Source organism: Empidonax traillii, unplaced genomic scaffold (assembly GCF_003031625.1).
Source record: "Empidonax traillii isolate 1590-97213 ecotype Southwest subspecies unplaced genomic scaffold, ASM303162v1 scaffold985:size400688, whole genome shotgun sequence".
Lineage (NCBI taxonomy): Eukaryota > Metazoa > Chordata > Aves > Passeriformes > Tyrannidae > Empidonax > Empidonax traillii.
Window position 1 is genome coordinate 252578 of NW_020956178.1, and position 17289 is coordinate 269866.

The 17289-nt window shown below is 40.1% G+C and overlaps 1 protein-coding gene across 6 annotated transcripts in view; it reads right to left on the bottom strand.

The window, feature by feature from the left end:
* Positions 1–17289, bottom strand: part of PHKA2 (phosphorylase kinase regulatory subunit alpha 2) — a 41507-nt gene that overhangs the window by 5218 nt on the left and 19000 nt on the right. For 5 of the 6 annotated variants that reach the window (XM_027903611.1, XM_027903613.1, XM_027903615.1 and 2 more), the window contains 14 exons: positions 15850–15959; positions 13314–13458; positions 12759–12837; positions 11123–11286; positions 10294–10467; positions 9139–9227; positions 7984–8117; positions 6359–6515; positions 4922–5001; positions 4624–4702; positions 4376–4505; positions 3671–3772; positions 2914–3032; positions 1161–1208 (listed from right to left, as the gene is read on the bottom strand). In XM_027903611.1, the coding sequence (XP_027759412.1) occupies positions 1161–1208; positions 2914–3032; positions 3671–3772; positions 4376–4505; positions 4624–4702; positions 4922–5001; positions 6359–6515; positions 7984–8117; positions 9139–9227; positions 10294–10467; positions 11123–11286; positions 12759–12837; positions 13314–13458; positions 15850–15959 (1610 nt within the window). The remainder of the gene's footprint in view (positions 1–1160; positions 1209–2913; positions 3033–3670; positions 3773–4375; positions 4506–4623; positions 4703–4921; positions 5002–6358; positions 6516–7983; positions 8118–9138; positions 9228–10293; positions 10468–11122; positions 11287–12758; positions 12838–13313; positions 13459–15849; positions 15960–17289) is intronic. The other variant, XM_027903612.1, reaches the window with a different exon arrangement.

Below are 17289 nucleotides of genomic sequence, written 5' to 3' on the forward strand. Positions count from 1 at the left end.
CTGTGCTCTTCTGCTTTCTCACTCCTTTTTGCATACCTGTTACTTTCAGCCCAGAAAGGACTTCAGTGAAAGCCCCATCTGAAATCCCATCATCTCTGAGTAAGAAACGACCTGAGCAAGGTACTGGGGAAGGAGGATAGTAAGACTGAAAACTGCATAGTTGGAAGGTGTATTTTGCATAGCGCAGGGATTTTGCATAGCCAAGCTCTGCAAAAAAATCCACAGCATATCAGAACAGTCCATTTGCACTGCTGCTGGTGTTCATGAGGCACAGGTGGTGTTCTCCTGGTGTTTCAGTGCTTGTTACTCCTTTCCAATGCACACTGACCGTGACAGAACCTCCTTCATCCTGCTGAGCAGAGCTTGGGGATGCAGGAGCTCAGCGGGAGCATTAATGCCAAAGTAGAGAAATCCATCTGGATACAATAATCAATCTGACTACTCAGGTGGTTCAGAGAAGCAAAGATCTCCCTGAACAGCTAAATATGTGCACTTCAATCAAACAGCTCTGCAGCTGTGTACTTATGACATCTGGGAGGTGTGCCATTGACAATAGGTCTGAAGATGCAGAGAATCACAAATCACAACAGCCAGTTCAAAGGACATGCACAGCTGCAAACTTCCTGTCTCTCCATGACACATTTGGAGCTTCAGACTTACTTTAAATTGTTGAGGTCTCTGTTAGTAAAATAGTTAAGCAGTTATCTTCCTTCTTAATAGTGAGAGTTTAAGAAGAGCTACAGTTCTCTGCCTTGAAAGAAGATGACTGCTTGAGGAGATAGCCATGACCATAAAATCCCTGTCTCAGCAACTCGAAGCTATTCCGGGTTCCTCACTGTCCAGACACTGCCAGCATTTATCAGTGCTACATTACTTTTAAATACTGAAGACGCCTGTAACATAAGTACAGGTGCTACAACTGCTTAAGCTTCAGAGGAACTAAGTGGATCCAAATGCGAGACTCAACTTCTATTAAAAGATTACTAATGAGAATTGGTTCCCAGTGAAGATGAACAAGAGGTAGGGTTTGAAAACAAGTTTTTAAGCAGGAGAAGTCACAGAAGGTGTCTAAAGCCAAGACCTTGCACACACACACACACACAAACACACACACACACACACAGGGGAAGAGGAGGTGCAGAGCAACAGACAGTGTTTACCATGGAAGCGAACATGCTGCTGGACATGGAGTGCCCCTCATGAAAGAACTACAAAACAAAAACCAGACACCAACACATCAGACAGACAGCCATGACAGAACAGAACACAAACAAGGTTCGTTAAGTAACCCATCCATGCAAAGACAAGAAATATGGAATAAGCTCAGGTATTCTGGGGAAAACTGCAATAACCCCTGTTCCTCTTTCAGTGTTGCACTTCAGCTGATCTCAGGGCAGCTCCTGCTGATTCCCAGGGGCACCATGAGGCAAATCCAGCTTTGCCAGGAGCCTGTTTGGCAGCCATAAGCCATCCATTTGGCTGCCCATGCCATCCACTGAGGTCCCAGCACGGCCAACACAAACCACCAAAGTTTGAGGAGCATGCAAAAGCTTCCCTGTGACTCAGGGCTGGGGTGAAAACCAAGCTCCCTGCTTTCACTCCCCATTTGTTGCAATGCCAGCAGCTTCTCTTTGCACAAGAGGGTCATCTTGCTGCAGGCTGCCAGCAGGGTGGGCTGCACTAAACAAATGACTGCAAGGCAAAATTTTTGCTGAAATGTGGATGCAGCACCTCAGACTTACAGCACTTTTCTCTAACTGCCCACCCCAAGCCATGCCTCCACGTTCAGTGTTAATGGCTCAGACCCAGGCAAAGGCTTGATGTTCTGACTCAAGAAAGAACAGCAGCAAACGAGAGAGCTGCAGTTGCTCAACACGTACAGAGATGTCAGTACAAGTACTTGAAATGTTCCCTGTAACAACAAAGTTGATCCTGCACCACCCCAGCCAACCCCTCTGCCAAAATGACATTACGTTAGTATCTAGTAAATTATTCAGAGAATGCAGTGAGATGTAACAGGAAACAGCATGAAAGGCAGTTGGGGGAACAAAAATAAAACCAGGCAACTCCTCCTCTGTGCAAAATACCAAGTTTCCATCTAATGCAAAAGCAACGCAGGCACTACATTTGTAATGTCAACAAAGGCTCAAGTGTATCAGCTCAGGCCCACCACTGTATTTAAATTAAAATAATGCTGCCACCTAGTGCCTTGTCCCTTCTCCTCCCTGGACAGGCCCCAAGACAGACACCCACTGCAGGACTGTGAGCTCTGCACAGTCACTTCAGGGCCAGTGCAGAGCAGTCAGCAGCACCTTCACAGCCACAGCGGTATCACAAGGCTCGGCCACGATGACACTCAGGGAGCAGCTCAACTCTTGAGACAGACCCATGTGTTTCACAGGGACCTCTGCTGTCCTGCCTGATCAGGTCCTGTAAAGAATCACTAACTGATCTTTACTGCCATCAGTAACAGCAATACTCATCCTCTTTTCTGAAGAAACACAACTGGAAGAAAACAAAACCAAGATTCCTTTTCCACAAGAATCTTTTCCATTGCAAAAAATGTGGTCCATTTTTGCAACTTGGGCCAAGTACAAGAATGAACACTGCATGAAAGCCTCACTTTGTACATCTGACCTTTCCTTAACTAAAGATGATAAAAGAGCTGTTTTTACAGTGGATGCCATGAATGCATCAGTTTGTTCAAGTTGTTCTATTTTAAGCATGTGAAACAAGAACAAAAGAGGCAGCACATTTTTGGAGGAAACATCCCATAACTACCTTCTAGCTAGTGATCAGCTTTAAAATCAAAGCAACTTTGGAAACTTCTGTCATTTAGCAAGAATAGAACCTAACACAACACAGTTCCAGAACAGCTGCACTTTCTGATGAGCATTGACAGAAAACCCTCACCTGCTTCATCTCACTCTTCAATTTAGTAATACCACTTCTTTCTGTTTTGGTTGCTCCAGAATGCCCCATTTCATGAATAGAAATCGCAGGGCTAGATGAAGAGGAATCTACAGGTCGCACTAAAAGAAGCAAATGGACATTTTTAACGTTGTAGGGATAGAAAAGCAGATGATATTTTATCTAGATGTTAAACACATATCCTTTCAGAAGTGTGCAATGCTCTTGGTTGACAGCATCCTTTCAAAATCATGTCAAGAGTTCAAACCTGATGGCATCAAGTAAGGGGCCTACATCCATACTTGGGTATCGGAGACTGATTTTCCAAGACACTGAGCAATTGTAGCTTTAAAAGATGTCAAGAGTTGCAATGAGTCTGTGAGGGCCTACATATGAACCCAGGAGACAGCTGGTGCACCAGTCAGGAGTATGTGGGCATCACAGACATGCTTATTGAAGGCAGGTTAGATATGCCCTTTTAATGGTTTTTGTTCTGGTCACATAAAATTTCTTCATTTTAAAAGTTTGCCTTCATGTTATTGAAAACCTGATACAATCTAATTTCAGAGCAGGATAGCTTCCATCGTATTTGTTTTGTTTATTCCACAGCAGGCATACACATGTACTGGTCACCAATGATTAATACATTAGCTACCTCTATTTTACAAGCCGAGAGAATAGATCCCCACTTATAAGACAGTGTAACTTTTTATTTATAGTTCTCACTTAACATATACAAGTAGCCAAGTGGACAACTTACAGCTTCTTTCCACTCCAAACTCTTTCCCACTGAGAATATGATGTAGGAGACTTTTCATATCAAAGGGGCTTAGATTCATCAAACTCTCCGAAGCTTCTTCACCTGGTAAAACAAAACAAAACAAAAGACAAGCATTACTGTGGAAAAGCAACAAGCTACAAAGCCAACTCAGAAAACTGCTGATGAATGAAGCTCAATCATATCTAACCTTTTGGCTTGCACTTCCTTAAAAAAAATTAACATGCAGAGTCACATTTCAAAGAAAATACATTTCAGGACTAAACAACAAACACTGCATAGAAGTAACACTATTTGCACTAATGAATATTATGTTGTAGCTTGTGCAAAATTTCTTTGAAGCTCATGATGAGAAAACAAGATCACTTGGAAAAGCATTACAGCCATCTCCCAACAGCAGATGACCTGTAGATCTAAATTACAGAGTCAGAGTTATTCCATAAAGAATATCCACTTCAGTTCGAATAACTGGATGAGGGGGGAAGAGGAATCTTCCATTAAGTAAAAAAAAAAGTTTCTTATTTTTTTAGTTAGAACTTAGTTTCTAATTAATTTTCAAAGTTTCTAACTGCACATATGAATAAAGAGTTAATAAAAGGATTTTACACATATTAATGGAAAGATCAACAACTAAGGGTGAAGCAGAAATGACACAGTCAGTACCATTACGACAAAAGGGCCTCTTACCTGAGCATTTCAGACTCCGAGCCAGCTCAGTGGCCATCACCTGGATTATCAGACCAATGCGGAGCCTGAGCATCTCCACAAAAAGACTAGGCTGGGACCGGACGTACATCGCCAAATACATAATTATTTCCTGCAAGGAAAAGGGCACCCATTCAAAATGGGCCTTCGTGGCTTTCCCAGTCTCAGAGCAAACACTGGCACCGCACTGGGCACAGCCAGAGAAGCCTTTTTTGACACACGCTGCTTACCTGTGTCAGGACTGCAATACTGATGTCTTGGCCACTGGCTTCATAAATGAGATCTGTGAGCTCCTCTGGTGGCAGTGGGCTGCAAGAAGACGAACCACAGCAAGCAGTGACTCAGCACAACCAGCTATTAAAACTCTTGAACAATCACTGGAATCATCACCCAGAAACATCTCTGCACCACAAAGGTGCCTACAGGCATGAGGAATAAGTGTTAAAAGAAGGTAACAGCAGCAGAATGGTACTGGAAGGAAGATGAAGAGCAGACTGACTCTGTAACTGAGACAGAGCTCCCACTTACGTGGTAATGATTTTCTCACGGGGTTCTGGTGGCAGGCCCACTGTCAGTTGCTTGTGGTGCGACAGAAGGTCTGTACATGCCTATCATAAGGGGACAGAAAGCAAGAGATCTTTCTCTGAATCGAGTGGAAGTGACACAGCTTTTAATTCCCAAAGATGAAGCATTTCCTTAGCATTTCTTTCTTTTTAAGTGCATTTCTATTAATTACCATACATGCAGATCCAGCAGAATGCTGTTAACTAGATGCCAAGGATCTCCTGAGGTCAACAGGGATATGGGGGTATGACCAGTCTAAAAGTTGCTTCTCCTTTTCAGTGATATCAGCAGCATAATGATTAAGGACTTCAGTGGGGCTGGCAGATAATAAAGGCTTTCATCCTTTATCATATGACAAATTTTTGTTTCTTTTTAAGACAAAAATATTTTAAATCAATGAAAAGTTTGGCAATATTCGTTAAAAAAAAATCCTGCATACTAATATATATCTTAAAGCAAGCAAATACCCAACATACTGCATCACATTCCTGAATTAGCTATCCTGGTACATTCTGAAATAGGTTCTTCCACCAATACCACAGTGTTTACTCTTTTGTATCGACCTCCTTTTAAAGTGGGTGTTCAGTTTACTTGTTTCAGCATCCTGAATTGAAGAACTCACAGAGCAACGTTCCTCTGATTTTGAAGAGTCTGTTTTCCCTCCCTTAATGTGGAGGAAAACTGATCATCTCTACTCTCTTCCTCCCTAATTCCTTGTCAGTATCTTCTCAAGTTAACATACATGGCTTTCTGTGAGTGTGTCTGTACTGCTCGTCCACTGTGTCTTGAGAATGGAAAAAGTTCTGTGCCTAGGATAACTAGGAAATTAAACTAATAGTTTAGAGTACCTGAGAGGAAACATTTTTGTAATGTTCAAAATCAAATCTGTACTCTTAAAATGGATTTTTCTTGTTACCATTAAATAGTCTCAGATATTTTAATGCCTCCAAACACCCATGCACATGGCAGACTGTCCACCCAACAGGATGGAAATTGGCAGAACATGTTTTTGTGTCATCACTTGCACCTTAACACAGCTCTGCTCCGAAAGTGTTCATGCCATCACAAAAGCATCAATTATCAGTGACAACTGCAGCTTTCAAAACACATAATTAAACTTCTCCAATTAACAGAGATGAAATAAAGCCTTCACAACCATTTACAGTGATTGTGTGACATTCTCAGTCCATGCGAAAATTAGCACTGTTCAAAGTACAGACAAAAGTTAAAGATGTCATAATAAGATTTAGAAAAGCAACCAACATTTACTTAAAAATGTTTCACTATGTATGATGACCAGTACGACCAGAAGAAGGGCAAGCACAAGCCCTGCTGGCAAACCGGCAGTTTTATCTCTGTTTCCAGGCAGGAAACTGAGCCAGGGTTATTTATATGTCATACCTCAGCCAGGACTTCCACTCTCTTTTTGAGTATACCGGAAATGTAACGGATTAAGCCCCATTCTTGATTGAGGCCTGCCTTTCTGTAGAGCTCGTTGAGTAGGCAATGGACAGTGACACCATGCTGTCCGTCCAGCTCTGTGTCCCAGTCAGCACCTCTGCCACAGAAGACACAGAAGATAACTGTCACCAGGTAAGATCTACACTGCTTAACCTTACCACACAAACCCAGCCAGATTTTGATCACCTTGCTCACATTGGTGACAGAATGGAATACTACATGGGACATCTGGGCAGTCACCAGAGATCTGTTATATGTGGACAAAACCCCCTCGATACCAGAACTTTCACTCTAATTTGAGCACTCAGCTGTGAGACAGTGACTTAAAAGGAACCATCCAAAAGATTTCCCACCAGACTTTAAACTGAGCATTCACGCAGAGAGTTTGGTGCAGGAACACTCCATGTAGTGCTTTTTCATAGCAGAATTCAGCAACAAATTCTGCTGAAGACTACACTCATTTTTCAGATGCCTCAGGGGAAGTTTTTTGCCCTGCCTCTTCCTTAGCTATTAACTAAGCTGCTTATGCCATTACTGAAAAGCAAAGATTTATGTTCCTCTCCTGGTTTTGAAATTCACTGCATTAAGGCTTTTCTTTGGTAATGTTTTGAAGTGCCACAGAATGACTTTTCAACTCCTGCTGAGACACAGAGTCCACCACAAGTCCTGTCCAACAGAGACTCCCATGGTGAAACAGAATATGGAATTAACAGTGTTAGGTGCAGTTAAACAACAAAATGGTATTTTTTCAGGATTTCCTTTACTCTTTAAGAGAGGCTGCTAAACATTTTGCTTGGGAAATCAAAGAAGAGGTCCTCACAGGAGACAGACTAAAATAAACAGAAATACAATCTTTGTAGCAGTAGGGAAGACCATCTGTGATTAACACATGCTTGTCTTTGCACCCAAGGTAACTGCCTGTCAGGTTCCAGCAGTATTCTCCTGCACAGGAAAAAATGCCCAATAAATGCACTCCAGAAGATGATTCTATTGGTTTGTATTTGCTTTTTGTTCCTGTCAAATCTATTTAAATAGGAGGTGTTTATTAATCCCAGCAGATGGGTCTAGACTGGACCAAGAATGTTTTGGAAAGTACCAAATTTTAGCCAGTGGTACAGAGGGATTAGTGGAAAAATAGAGACCACTCATTAAAATTGCATTTTTCATTTTTTGTTAGAAAATGACACGATGAAGTTTTCCGATGAAGTTTTCCTCTGCTTCCCTTCTTATATATGAAAATCACACCAAGTCTTTGTGGACTTTAAATGGAATGCCACAAATATAGCAGGGTGGGTTTTCATTCATGGAAAGAACTTGTGCATTTAATTTGTGAGCCCTGGAGCCTGTAACTGTGTGCTAATCAACTCCAAAAAATTTGTACAAGTACTCTTTTGTATCCAAATAATTTATGTAATCAAGCTACCTGAAAATATGCTTGTTAAAGCACAAAATATTTTAATTCTTCCCTCAAAACCCAACCCTGAACAGTGAAAAGCTTTTGCACAAGAATAATCATAGCTGTGACCAAATTTAAAGATGTTTAAGTTCATACTCAGACAACTCACTTTAGGATATGCAAGATATATAAGATATCTGCTTGGTCATGGAGTGTTGGACAGTCCTTCAGCTGATCAACAAGCTTCCTGCAATCCAAATCACCATGAGCATCTTTAGGTAAGTGCAAGACATTTTCACGGTCCTGATAACAAAGGTGGATGAAAAATCAAACGTGATCTTGAAAAACATAGTGGATCAAATTCAAACAGTAACTTCCCATTGAAAAATTACAACAGACTTGAAACAAAACTCTGCACTTGAAATACAGATACATTACATAAGTCTTGCCAGGCTACTAACTGGGAGACTAAGCCAAAGAAACACAACATCCAGAATAGAACCTTTGTCTCTTTTTCTAACAAAATAAAGAAACCAAATTATTTGCATGCTTTTCCTGTCATTTTATGTTATTTGTAAAGAGAAAAGTAGAGAGATACTACCTTTTTTTTTACTTGAAATAATTTAGAGCTTTTTGAGTTCTATCTTGAACCTGTATATATGTGGTGCTTTATGAATGCAGATATTGCCATCATGATGAAACTAATATATTAACTAATCAGATGATGCAAACCTGTGGGGAGTTCTCTGATGAAAAGTTTTGTTTAACAAGCTATTCAACAATTTATATGGTCATAAAATACTATTTCCACAAACACAGCCTCGTGCAGAGCAGAATCCATTGGGAGGCTGGATACAATCTCCTTTAACCATTCTCAGCAGCTGGTTACCACATACCAAGACAAAAAAAGAGCCATGCACAACTCCATCTTCATGCCCTGAGGTGGAATTTGGCTGGTGCCTTAAGGACATTACTGTAAGTAGCATTTCTTGGAGAACATCTCTAAAGGCTTTGAACATCCTGTCCTTCCCTTCGTGTTCAGTTAGAACTAAACACGATTCCTTACACTTCTAAAAATAAGCAGCTATTATATTATTTGTTCTGCACATGCAGTTGAAAACTTCCCACTTGATAAAGTCTATTTGACTAAAAAACCTTCATCCAGCCAAAAAAATAAATTTCAAAACAAGGGCGTGCCTTAGACAGAATGGCTTGTCTGTGAAGGAAAATGAGAACTGGCACGGGGTTTGGGTGGAAAATACAAGGAAAGGCCACAGCACTGAGTCCTAAAACTACAAAGAGCATGAAAATTCCCACAGCTTACCTTTGTCTCAAAGAAATGGGGATTATCAACAAGATTCAGAGACTTTCGGTGTGTGTTCAGAACTTTAGTGGGAAGAGACATCGGCACGGCTGGAAAGGGAAGCCACAAGAACAAAAAGTCTGTTTCAGTAACACAAAAATCAAAACCATCTACATGAAGCAGCTATACCAGGCAAAAATATACATGAAAAAACATCAAATATACAGAGGCAATTCTTCTGAGATGATGTGCATGGAGCTCTGAGACAAGCTCTTCCTGTACCTCCTTGCAAGCTCTTCCAAGATCAGCATGTCAAAGGCTCAGGTGCTCAATGGGTATCTCTTACGTTGGCCCATGACTCAGAATCCTGGCCTGACCCTGATAAGTGTTTTAAACATTTTAACAGGAATAAAGTAGAAAAGATGGGCCAACTGGTAAGATATCAGAAAAAAAATTATAATGCTAAATGCAGGCTAATGCTCTGTTACCTTCATATGCTGAATTCAATAGAGGCTATGGTGGTGTGGCACATGAAAGATGGGAGAAAAGACTAACAAAAAAGCTTGAAAGTTATTAATTTACACTGAAGTTAAGGGAAGCCTTCCCTTGACCAGGGCATTAAATACTACATATCTACCTACAAAACAATGCATAGGTTGGAGTCCATTAGCAAATTTAGTCAAAGCATTATTTTGGTGTATATTCTCCAATCACTCTAGAAGAAATGGAGCATAATTAGAAATACTGTAGTCCCTCTCTACTCAGTTTGTTCTTACAAATTCAGAAAGTACATGCACATATTTATGTTTTTCTCACATTGAAATATTCCATTTCACCACAGCTTTATTAAAATAAACAAATACATTTAGTCTGCCTTTGTATAAATAAAAGACAAAAACTGACTCTGAAATTCTATTCAACTGAGAAGTTGGAGCAGTTTCCATAACATTAACTTTGATTAAACGTTACATTTCATAGCAGGTTTTCTATGTATACACCATGACATGGGATACTGTGGGAACACAACAGCAGCAGCTTCAGAGTCATTCTTGTTTCTTCTCTATGCAAAAAGAACTAGTGGTATGAGTATGTTAAAAGGCATAATTTTGAAATGCTTGAACGTACCCCTTGTAGCACCCCAAACAGTTTTTCTAGTATTATAATAGGCAGAAATACCTGGAACCTCCAAGCCCTTTGTCTTGGCCATTATTGACAGTATCTCTTCTGTGGAATGGTTTGCACTGAACACAGGTGGTTGACTGGCTGTCTTTGAAGTTGGAGGCAGGTATGACTTCAGTGCTGTACTCTGCAGGACATCATTTATATACTGATCCAGCTCATCCTGGCTATCTAGTGTAATATACAGAAAAGAAAAGGTTTATTAAAGATAAAATCCTAATTTATCAGCGTTTCCTTATTCAAACACACTGCTATTTTTGCTTATGTAGAAAGGTGCTCAGAAAATGCATGCATATGATAAGCAAAAGATTTTTAAGCCAAATAAATTGGAAAGAAAAAAATAATCAGTTTTTGGCACTTTGAAAACAATTAGATTAGGAAGCTGGTTTTCCTTTGGATGAATCAAAAGGGGTTTTTTTCTTGCTCATAGTCTAGTTGGCACAGTTGGACTTGTTGATCTTAAATGTCTTTTCCAAACTGTATGATTTTAAGAATCTATCATCTCTTCCACACAAGCTCTTGTCTATGACTCCTCACAGGTTCTTCCTCCCTCCAGCCTCTTCCACACCTCCCCATCTGCCAGCTCTTCAGACTCAGATTTACTGTAGCAGTTACCAGTCAATCCCATACTATGAACATAGGAAGAATACACAGGAATTCATTCCCCAAATAAGTCATGCAGGTCCTAACTGTCCTCAGGAGGTTGCATGAGAAACCTGAATCCCTGTCATCTGTGCACAGAATACACTCTACACTGTAGATAAATCCAGACTCTGCTGATGGAACTTGACAGAGAGAAAATACGAAGTGAAAAAAATGCTACTACCTTTTTCACAGAAATCTGCTGGATAGTCCCCATATTCACTGTCAGGACTATTACAATTTTCATTACGGTCATCAAACAGTTTTAGGTCACAGTCTGGATCCAGGAAGCTCAGATATGTATGAAAAGATGTGGTAAGAAATTCTGCTAGCTTGCCTATCTTCACCCTGCAAACAGGAACACATGCCAAGGAGCATTAACATCCACCATTTTGATACTGATTAATGCTCACTGAGCTTTCAGCAGCTCCTCCAAAATTTATCAGACCTCCTGTTGAATCCACCTTCGGTAAATACAAAGCAACCGATATAGATACTGAAAAAATAAAATAAAATAGGCAAAACAAGAGTTGCAGATCCAGGTGGATACTTACAGCTCTAACTACTTAATTGAACTCTGTTACAGTGACACCTACTGGCCTAACTCAAAGCCAGACTTACAAGGTGCTCTATATTTCTGTGAGGAGAGACCCTAAATAAATACCTAAACTCCAAGGATAATGCATGAGAAACTGGGGCTGGGAAGTCCCCACAAGCAGCAGTATCTTTTCACAGAAGTGCAGTGCCACTAAAACACAGAAATCACATCTGTGCTGGTTTGGGCTGGGATAGAGTTAATTATCTTCAGACTAACTAGAATAGGGCTGTGCTTTGGATTTGTGCTGGAAACTGTTGTTAACACTGGGATGTGTTAGTTACTGCTGAGCAGTGCTTACACAGCATCACAATCTTGTCTCCTTCTCATCTCACCCCACCAGCACAGGCTCAGGACGTTCAAGGAATTGGGAGGGGACACAGCTGGGGACAGCTGACCCAGCTGACCAAAGGGACATTCCATACCATAGGGTGTCATGCTCAGCATACAGAGCCAAGGGAAGAAGGAGGAAGGGGAGAATGACTGGGGATACAGGGTTTGTCTTCCCAAGCTACATTTGATGGAGCCTGGCTTCCCTGGAGATTGCTGAACACCTGCCTGCCCATGGGAAGCGGTGAATAAATTTCCTGTTTTGCTTTGCTTGCAAGTGTGGCTTTTGCTTTACCCGTTAAACTGTCTTTATCTCAACCCAAGAGTTTTCTCACTTATACTCTTCCAATTCTCTCCTTCATCCCACTAAGAGGAGAGTAACTAAGCAGCTGTGTGAGGCTCAGTTGCTGACTGGAGTTAAATCACGACAACATTTGATTGTCAGATGAAGATACAGATTGAGAGAGGGCAAGTAAAAAGAGAATAGGGAGATACTGTGGCATTATATTTTATATGTAGATGAATAGAACACCTAAGACTACTACTACTACTACATGCAATTTTTGTTAAAATTATGTCAAATAACTGTGAAAATAATTTACTTCTTAATAACAGAAGCCCAGCCAAGACCAAGATTTTGTATTTCCACAGGTTTGGCAATCATTTTCCTTATCCACTGATGGCATTGAGATTTGGCACACCTTTTGGGAGACAAATCTTTTCCACTGCATCTGAGGTCCAGCTACCATCTGATTGCCATATAACAATTAAAGCTGAAACCTCCTTCTCTGCAGAGTTCTAAGGTCTGCACACTATGACAAGTTCAAAACTGACACTTTTATAGGATTTAATTTTAAAAATCATGGAGATAATAATCTGGGGGTTCTGACATTACCTTGCACCTCCAAAATAACCATCCTCTAATTTTCTTATTGTGGCAAGAACTGCTGGATGAATGTCAGTGCCATCATCAACTAAAAAAGAAAAATGAAAGAGTTATCAACACATTCTAAAACTACCATGTCCGAACAAGGTTAATTACTGGGTGCTCTCCACAACTTAAATCAGACAAATGTAAAAGAGAATCCAACTGCTATCAATACTAGCTTATTTAAAAATCCTAAACAAATATGCAAACAAAACACAACCCTTAGACAAGTTCTAAAGACAACAATAAACCCACTCATGAAAAGTTCCAAAGGGATTGATTCCTATGAAACTTCTTTAGATAGAAATAGTATGGAGATGATGGGGTGATGCAAGGATATAAAGGGAGGTAAAAACAAAATGAAATACTACCATGTCATCCAAATTCAGCACACACATGGAAAAAATGAAACTGTACTTCTGATGTTAGAAGTCATGCCACCTTTCTCCTCTCAAACTGACGTCCATCCTATTCCCCTACAGTAATATACTCTGCTTGAGAGACAGAGAAAATTAGGTTTACCAAGCATTGTATGAGTGATGGGAAACGTCAGGGTTGGTCTCCCTGTCATCCTCCAACAAGAAGTGAGGTAAGCCAGCTCTGTCTTGAGCATCTCCACAATCATCTGATTGTCTAGAGCCAGATAGAAGTGATGCTGGTCAGTAAACTAAAGAAGAGAAAAATATGACATAGGAGTAGTTGTCAGTGCTTTCCTTATTTTTTCTATTTCCCCTCTTAAATTGGTCACAAAAGCCATATGAGCTACTCCTGACCACAACACAAATGGCATGAATTAACCAAACAAGGCCTGAGACTGTGAAAAAAGAAATCCATTCATGTGCAAGAGTCCATTTTTCTACACTTGTAGACTGACCATCAAAGTAAGCCATACAAACAAAAAGTAGGCAATCACATCCATGAAGCAGAATCTTCCCAATGCTGAATTATACTAACCTGTGATCTGGAAGATGGGAGTACTCTAACCATGGTAAAAAAAGCTAACAATAGGAACAAAAACAATAAACAGGTTTAAGGGCACACTGGGGACTGGGAGCCAATAACTGTATGTCTCTTGGGAACAATCCTAAAGTCAAGCAGAACACAGAAAAGATGGCATTTACTGTGAGAAAAAAGGACATTAAATGTACAGAGGCAAAGTGTGCTGTTCCCACTTACAGCAGAAAGCCAAGAACCACAGTAAAAGACTAATATGGCTTCTTCAGGACCTGGAAACAAAAAAGCTGGACAAATAATGGAAAGTATGTCAAAGCAGCCACAACAAAAGTTAAGGAAGCCCATAAGCCTTGGGGAGCGGTAAGCACGTAAAGAGCACGTAAATTCAGGCTGGCAAAGTCCAGAGAAATTACTTCATAGAAGGAATTAAGAACTAGCCAAAACAATCCTTGAGCCACTCGCAGTTTGCTTTGGTAATTCAGGAAGAACAAGTCCCAGAAATCCATAGAGAAGAAAACACACTGCTTGTGGAAGAGCCATTTTAAAAATAAGGCCAATTCCAGTGCCTGAAAGCACAGGAAAACAAAGCCAATTTGAGACAGCCAAGATAATTACAAAATGATAAAGCAACATAGCCAAAACCCAATCTCAGCAAATTAGTCCAATTCCCTTCTTTGGAGCAATCAGATGGTAACTATAAGAAAATGGCTGATATCTCAACTTTTGCAAATTTTCGCAATACTGAGCTGAAGAAGAAATATCCGAGAAAGCAGAATTACTTTTAAAATTGTTCTCAGAAGATAGTTCTTAACCATTTTCTCAGAATGACAGTGTATCTGAATGGAGTCAGCCTTGCCCCACACCTAATCAATGTTTTCACTGGAAAAGAGAATGAAATACAAATGACAAAACCACAGACTTTGTGGACACTAGTCAAGATCAATAAGATGACTTAACTGCTGGTCTTAGGAAAGTGACATTAAACATTAACTCTTATCCTCCTCAAAAAAAAAAAACCCTCAGGGGGAAATATCTGGCTACAAAGTACAGTGTAAAATGTTATGGAGGTTTTAGTCAAACATGGAATAAGCAGGAACTGTCACTGTGTTGCAAATGTAAAGATAAATGCAATTTTGGAATGTACTGATAAGTATGTCTGTACTTGATACATTGAAAGACTTCAGCTGGAATATTGGGTCCTACTTACAAAGTAAGATGTGAATGAAAAAGTATTTTGAACAAAATCATGTCTCTAAGGAATTTTTCCGTTAATTGCAAAAGTGAAAATTGATTTAGGAGAGTAACACAGCAAATGTTGTAAAGCTGCTTGTGATCAAGTGATTTTTGGGCATTATAAAGGACTACAGAAGCATTTTACAGAGTCCACTGAATGTCTTCCACTGGAGTTTAAATACTACATTAGTCAAACATCTATTTAGAAGGGTGGAAATATTCTTTATCCTGCTCCAGTTGTACATGCTTGGAGCAGGTGACTGGCCTTCTAGTATCAGCTGCTAGAGTAATTCTACTGGAGTAAGTATGTTGTATTTCATTAAATGTAAAAATAAGAGCCACTGATTCTGTGAGGATCCAAACTTCCAGCTGCACTGAAAAAATACACTTTAAGTGAAAACGAGACAGAATATCCCTTTCTCAGCACTATTGACCCTTTTAACAATATAATGAAAAGATCATACCTTCATCACTTGGGGGTTATAGCACTTGTACGCTTATGTGGTGCTGAATTTTTCATTAAAGCAATCAATAGAAAGATATATTAGGGGATGTATTTCTGCAGAAACTATTTCATTAGCTAGAACGCTGGTTTGGGCAGAGATCAGTAACAACTCTGTACTATTGATTTTCTGTGTTCTCCTAAGCCAGAAGCCAAAAAAGCCAGCCTCTGTAGGACAGAAGAGAGATTTATGAGCAGTTCTACCATGCTGATTATCCATCACTCTTAAAAACCCTGCAAAGAAAAGCACATCTGCTGCATCAGCCCTGTTCCAGCTAAAGCACAGTGACAGCACATAAAAGCAAAGTGCTTCACTAATGATTTGCCATTAAGTAAGGAGTGATTTTCCTGCCAGCTTTACATGCTCACCTGTGGGGTAAAAGCAAATATTTGATTTCTTATCATGTACAGCTTGGAGGTGCCTAACACTCCAATGTGTCGGTGTGGCCGTCCACTTAATTTCATGTTCTTATTCCGGCCTGGAAAGAAAAGAGAAAGAAAAAAGGTCTCAGCTGGCATTTGCTGTGTGGTTTTCCAAAATAACCATTTTAGACAGCAAAATGTACTTCACTAATACCAGCAAGGCAGAAGGCAGGTAACAGAGTGAGATGCTACACACCGGTCGGTTTTGTAGGAACCACCAATAAAACAGCCAGAGGCCTTCAAAGGCATGATTAAATAATCCAAATTTTGGCTCCAATGACCACGGGATCAGATCTTATAATTATAGTCATTGCCCAGCACTCAAAGGTTCCCCATCAAGAACAGGAGGTGTGACGTTACAAAAACCAGGCCATCAACATGCCACAGAAATTGCAGAGCTTTCACTATTGAAGCTTAAAAATTCTTGCCTGAAGAAGGCTAAATCAACATTCAAAGTACATCCAAATACAAACACAGATCTTCATCAGGCTAATAAGCTCCACTTTTCCCAGTAGAGCTTATTAGCAAATGATCTGCACTACAACCTTTGCACCAGCAGACAGGAGCTGACTTGAATCTGTCTGACAAGGAATATGAGCCAAACAACCCTGTTCCTGAAAAAATACCACTGTGAACATTCCCAAAGAAGTCACTGTTAAAAATAATGTATCAGTGTGCCACATCATCCTACTCACAACCCCCCATTACTGAAAGAAAGCTATTATGAATCATAATGAAATAAATATAAGCTTCAGCAAAGCCCCGCAAATGTTTCATTTTTTTTAAAGAACTCTGTGATAAAGGTGATAAAGAGACAGATTCTTTCCCAAAAGTGGCATATACAATTTCCTTTCTCTGTGTAAAGGGCATAGTTTCTGAAACTTATTTGAAGGCCCCATTACTTTGGATGCTTCCAAAGTGAGCTTCCTATTAAATGAAAAAAAAACCCCACAAACCGAAAATGGCTGCAACAACAAAAAGATATTCATCCAGTGAGCAGCCACTTACTTCTCCCAGCATTATCTGTAACCAAATTGCCATGGAAACATGCTGAAGACTGATAAAGAAGCACAATAGTGCTCCCCTTGTCCACACTGTAAAGGAACCTACCAATGCTGATTCATTTCACCTCAATTTTTACTTTGTAATAACATCCACAGTTTTGAGTCATGAGTTGCTGGCATGCCTGAAGAAGTAAAACTAAATTCAATTAGGAATACATGTAACAAATTTTCCACCGAGACCCAAATAATTCCAGCACAGATTATCAAGTAACAGCTATCAAAATATTTTCAACAACTGGAACCATTTGGAGTTTTGGGGCTTTCATTTAATTCGGCTCTCAGGCTCTGAAAAACAAGACTCGAGGGCCCCTGCTGAGGAACT